The 5,213-nt window shown below is 53.2% G+C and overlaps 1 protein-coding gene across 1 annotated transcript; it reads right to left on the reverse strand.

Annotated features, from left to right (window-relative positions):
- Positions 1 to 858: 858 nt before the first annotated feature.
- On the reverse strand, positions 859 to 3,796 carry LOC149868171 (uncharacterized). Its single transcript, XM_090037192.1, has 2 exons — positions 2,442 to 3,796; positions 859 to 1,847 (listed from the first exon to the last, which is right to left on the reverse strand). The coding sequence occupies exons 1-2, from the start codon at positions 3,154 to 3,156 to the stop codon at positions 1,504 to 1,506; spliced, it is 1,059 nt and encodes a 352-aa protein (XP_089893318.1). The 5' UTR covers positions 3,157 to 3,796; the 3' UTR covers positions 859 to 1,503.
- Between the last annotated feature and the right edge of the window lie 1,417 nt (positions 3,797 to 5,213).

Here is a 5,213-nt window from a genome sequence, read left to right on the forward strand (position 1 = left end):
CTTAGTATTAGCCTACAGGTTACTTTAGCTACAGAACGGTAGCCTAGCCTCACTGACTGTGGCCTGGCCCTTTCAGTCTCAGCATCCTGTCAGCCTCAGGCTGCCTGCATCACCCCCTGTGGGCTCTGGCTCCAGCCCTCTCAGCCTCAGCCTTTCTGTGCCTTGCACCCCTGCCCTTGGCAAGGCTCAAAACCTAGTGCACACCTCAGGCACTCCTGTAGCCTCCTTTCCACCCCCTACAGGCACATCTGATCCTCCTCTGCAAAACACACATGCGTCATCATAACCAAAGCATCAGCAGACTGTTTCCACAGGATGCATCTGCATGTGCAATTAATGCAAAGCAATACACTTCAGAGTAGTTTGAGCCAGAGTAAAGTATTCCCGGGTACAGCATCTACATGTGCACCTGGGACAGCAGCAGTTTACACCAGGGAAGCCGCTTCCCTGCTTTGCCCTGCCACAGCAGCCTGGGGGAGCTCTAAAGTCTAGCTGCAGCTGCAGCTGCCTGCAGCCAGCCACAGCCACTTGGGTGCCAGGCCTGCTCTTTAAAGTTTGCCCTGTGCTTTGTTCCTCAGCCACATGCTTCTCTGGCCCTGAGCAGTCTGCAGCCTGCTGACACAGCCCTCCAGGATGAGAGCCTGTGCCCAGCATACCATAGATGCTCCTTGCCCTCCATCCAGCAACGGTGGCCAGAGCACCAGAGCTGTGAAATGCTTGCAGACCACCTCCTCCACCAATCTGCAGAGTAGGGTGCCTGGGCAGCTGCCCACAAATGCCAAGCCCACACTACAACAACAAGAACATGTACACTGTGGACAGTTTTCAATAAACCCCAAATTTTATTTCCATCTCCAACATACCAACAGACCCCATACCACCACCTTTGCTCCCTCCAACAACAGCCACCCCCCAGCCCCAATGCACACCACCATTAAAACACCCTTACGCATGTGGAATTATTTACAGGTGTCTATTTACAAGGGTCAGGGAGGAACAGTGGGGAGGAGGCACCAACGGTGTGGAGCCTGGAGTAAGGTGCCCAGCGCCCCCCACCACAGCCACGAGCATCTAAGGTCTGGGTGTCACAGCAATTGTGGTGGGCCAGGGGCTGGCCTGGTGGTGAAGGCAGGCACTGTCCAGTCTGCTCACTCCACTCCTCCATGAGGCTGGGACCAGCAGGGCTCCTGTGGGGAGCCAGCCCTGCCATGGCCACCTCCTGCTCAGGGGCTGCATGGAGCCAGGGCAAGCAGAGGACACTGGGTGAAGCGGGGGATCTGGAGAACCAGGATCTGGTGCACAGACTGGGGGCCCAGCCCACTGCAGGTGGCACTGGACCTGCTGCCATACACACTGGGGGTCCTGAGGCAGGCCTGCAGGCAGCTGTCAAGGGGCAGCCAGGGCTGGTGCCAGGACCTGGATGTTGGGCATGGTACCAAACACCACCAAGGCTAGCACAGAGTCCTTGATGTGCTGGTTGTCCTCAGCGGTGGCCACAGCCCATCACACTAGATCATGCTGGTCCTCTTGGGCCCCCACCAGCCTCTGCAGGAGGGTGTGGAGCACCTCACTCTCTGCCCTCCATGCCTCATGGTCTTCACGGTCTGACTGCTCCATGGCCTGCCACATCTTGCGAAACTCATGGAGCCAGCAGTGGTGCCAGGTTCGAGTCTCTTCAAGCCACTCCTCGGAGATGGTGACCAGCCGTTCAAGGAGAGCTGTCCAATTCTGGCTCTGGTGCCGATGGAGCTGACGCATCTGGAGTGCACCTGCAGCAGCTGCAAGTGTCCTTGTGGCGTCATCTCCACTACTGCCAGGTGGTTCTCCATCATGTCCAGCAGCTGGTTCTGCAAAGCAAAGACAGAGGGACTAACTGTAGAGTTTGCAACATTCCAAAAATAACATGCAGTATACAGAGGGGCTGTGCATCACCTGCTCTCAGTTTGGGGGTCATGTACAGACAGAGACCCAGAGAAGTCTTCCCTCCCTGCTTTCACAGTGGGGGCAAGTGGGCTACTTGCCACAGGCAGCCTGCCTTCCCCATACCCTACCCAGACTAGGCTATGCCTGGTCCCTCCTTCTGCATATGCTATGAGTGTCTGACCACTACAGCCAAGAAGATCACCACTGCCTTTGACAAGTTTCTCCTCATATGATAGGCTCCTAGATGCCCACCTGGGAGCACACTGGGTGCTCAATAAAGTCTTGCTTCCCTGCATGTTAGGGGGGCAACTCTGGTGGATGGGGGCAAGCTTGGCCAGGACAGTGGAGAGGAAGGGACAGGGGAGAGTGGAGGGGAAGGAAGGGAGGGGCTCCCACCCCCAATGTGGGACCCATGGGTCCAGGTATGCAGCCTGGGGGCAGGTGGGTGAACTGGTATGGGCACAGGTGAGTGCAGCACTCCCTCCCCCACCCAGCCCTCCTCCTTATGCAAGGTTTACCGGGAGGGTGTGGCAGCCATTCCTGGCAGCCAGATGATATCCTTGGCTGTGGAGATGAGGTCTGGCTGGCTGATGCATCCTGGGACAGTGAGGCATGGTGAGTAGCTGGCTGAGCAGTGGTCCTCTCTTGTGATGACCTGGTGCTGGTGTCCACAGGGGACATCCCTGCCCTCTCCTCCTTGCAGGTGGACCGCTTGTGGAATAGCCGGGCCAGGTGGTGGCCTGGGCTGCCTGAGTTGCCAGGTGAGACTGAGGGTGGGGAGCACACTGGGACCTGATGTGGGAGCCCTGAGGTGCCTTCACCTGGAGAGTCCTCCTGGTCTGGGGCCCCTGGCATGGGCTCCTCCAGCCCGCCTGTGCTGCAGAACACGTGAGGAGCCTCACCAGGATCCATGGGGACCAGGATCCTCTCAAGCTCAGGGAGGAAGGGCATGGTTCTAGGGGCAGTCCCAGGCTGCCTATTATGGTCCCGGATGCGGAGATATTGTGCCCTCAGGGCCTTGGCCTTCACCCGGCACTGGTGGCCAGACCTCCGGTGACCACGCTTTTGCATCCTCTGGGCCATGTCTTCAAACACATGGGCATTGGCCCTGGTAGCACAGGCAAATTGCCGTTGGACCTCAACGTCCCCCCAGATGGCAATGAGGTCAGAAGTCTCCTCATGTGTCCAGTTCAGACCCCTTCCTTGGGTGTCAGCAGGTGTGCGGCCTGACATGGTGGCAGCTGGGAGCAGGCTCTGTGGGTGGTGGTGGGGTTGAGGAGGCTCCGGCAGGTGACGGTGGTTGGCTGCAGACTCAAGGGGCAGGCCCAGGCAGCAGGTGGTGATGTGGGGCTACAGCTGGCAGCGGCAGTGTGGTATGGTGTCCAGGGAGCAGTTCTGTGCTGGCAGAGGCACGGGGGTTGAGAGTCCCAGGCTCCAGTCGGTAGCGTCAGGTGGCAGAGAGGCTGACAAGGGTGCTGCACATGGAGCTGTGTGGCTAGGTGGCAGGCTGGAGTTTGGCTCCCTGCTGGCTGTGCTAACTAGGCGCAATTTACGTCCACAGTCAGCATTTACACATGCGTTTAATCACAGTAAAGTTCTCTGTCCCTGACAGTACTATCATATTGCAGCATAAATTAATTTATTGTAGCCTAGTAGCATTGCATGTGTAGACAGTGAAGCTTTACTGTTCAGCAAGTTAGTCTACTCTTGCAGTAAAGTGCACGTGTAGATGTGGCCAAAAAGTACTTCCCTGCTATGAGTCAATGTCCTACCCAAGCTATAGTTTCCAGTGCTAGGCTTACTCTCACAGGTCAATTCTGAGGATGTTTCTGAGCCTCCTTGCTGCAGTCAGGTTCCCCAGGGAGCAGCTATCCCTGCAGCATGCAAGATCTGACTGTACCCTCTGACTGAAGCTCTGGGTTTATATGCCTCATAGCCCTGCCCCCTTTCTGCTATGTGGCTCCCCAGCTGCACACAGGAGTTTCCCCTTTTTAATTAAGGGCCAGCCTGTGCTCCTGCTGCTGCAGCCCCACACAGGGAGCGTAGCTTACTACCTTCTCATAAAGTAACAAGAACCCTCTGGCTTCCTGTTACAATCAGCCATAAAAAATTAAGTCTCATGTCTGTCTGAAATCCTGAATCTATAGAAAGTTCCATATTTCTGCCACATGGGAGTACCGAGCAAAAAAGCTATTCCCCTAAGTATCACAGAGTACAGTGATGGCTCTCTCCCCATTAGTATAGAAAGAGACAATTGCAGGCAATTAGGCAATTGTTAGGGCATGGCTACTAAGTTGATTTATTTAATGCAAGAATACAAAGCTCTGTTTGTTACCCTTCCCCTGAAGCTGTGTATTAGCTGCCTTGGTGCAACTCCAAGGTTCTCCGGTGGAGATTTCTGGCCAAGATTTTCAAAACTAAATGCCTACAGTTAATCTCCTAAGCCCACAAATAGGAACCTAAATGTGTGGCTGGGTTAGCAGAAGTGCTGAGCACAATGCAACTTCCATTACCTTCAGTGGAGACATGGTGCCTTGTACCACCTAAGCATCTAATCCCCTCTGGATCACTGACATATGAAAAATAAATTGAGGGACACATTCCCGTTTCTAAAAAAACTTGTGTTTACAATATAAAAGGCACAGTTAAGGCACCATCACTTCTGATCTCCGTGGTATGGAGAAAAACTGTAAAGCTTAGACTATTTTATTACTTCATGCCATCCTTGCTTCATGACTAAAGAGAAAACCTTATGCGTGGTTATGCTATAAACATGGTGCCTTTGCAATTGCTACACCTTTTTTGTTAAATAAAAATAGGTAAGTGTGAGCTTTGATTCCACTCTCCTGTCAGAGTTCTGTCTGAACAAGGAAGCAGTAAGGACTTCCAGGTGGGAATGCTAGGACCTACTGTAAGGTCCGCTGGGATCAGTGTGCAATATTCCAATGATTTTAATGAGCTTTGGATCAGATTCTCATACTGTAAACTGCCAAGGCACGTATATACTCCCTGTTAAGTAAAATTATTCTTTTCTGTAGTACTGAATACACTGACAACAGCACAATCTGTCAGTACTCCTAACAGTATGCACATGACCTCCACTAATGCTATTTTGAGTCCTCAAATTCAGGAGACCAGACTAGATTCTGCTCTCCTTAATTATGTTACAATACCCTTTCAGTAATCCTAATTCAATTACTGGCACTATTCATGGAGTAAAATATGACTCAATGGGCACGTCTACATGTGCTGAGTTAAGGCGCATTAGCAATTTTTAAGGCGCATTAAGG

Source organism: Crocodylus siamensis, chromosome 3 (genome assembly GCF_052110815.1).
Source record: "Crocodylus siamensis isolate JL-2025a chromosome 3, ASM5211081v1, whole genome shotgun sequence".
NCBI lineage: Eukaryota > Metazoa > Chordata > Crocodylia > Crocodylidae > Crocodylus > Crocodylus siamensis.

What these genes read in the sequence shown, in the direction of transcription:
- LOC149868171 (XM_090037192.1), bottom strand. Translation starts at nt 3,156, where the DNA reads ATGTCAGGCCGCACACCTGCTGACACCCAAGGAAGGGGTCTGAACTGG. An exon ending in ATGGCTGCCACACCCTCCCG is followed by an intron (nt 1,848 to 2,441) that starts GTAAACCTTGCA and finishes TTTGCTTTGCAG; the next exon opens with AACCAGCTGCTGGACATGAT.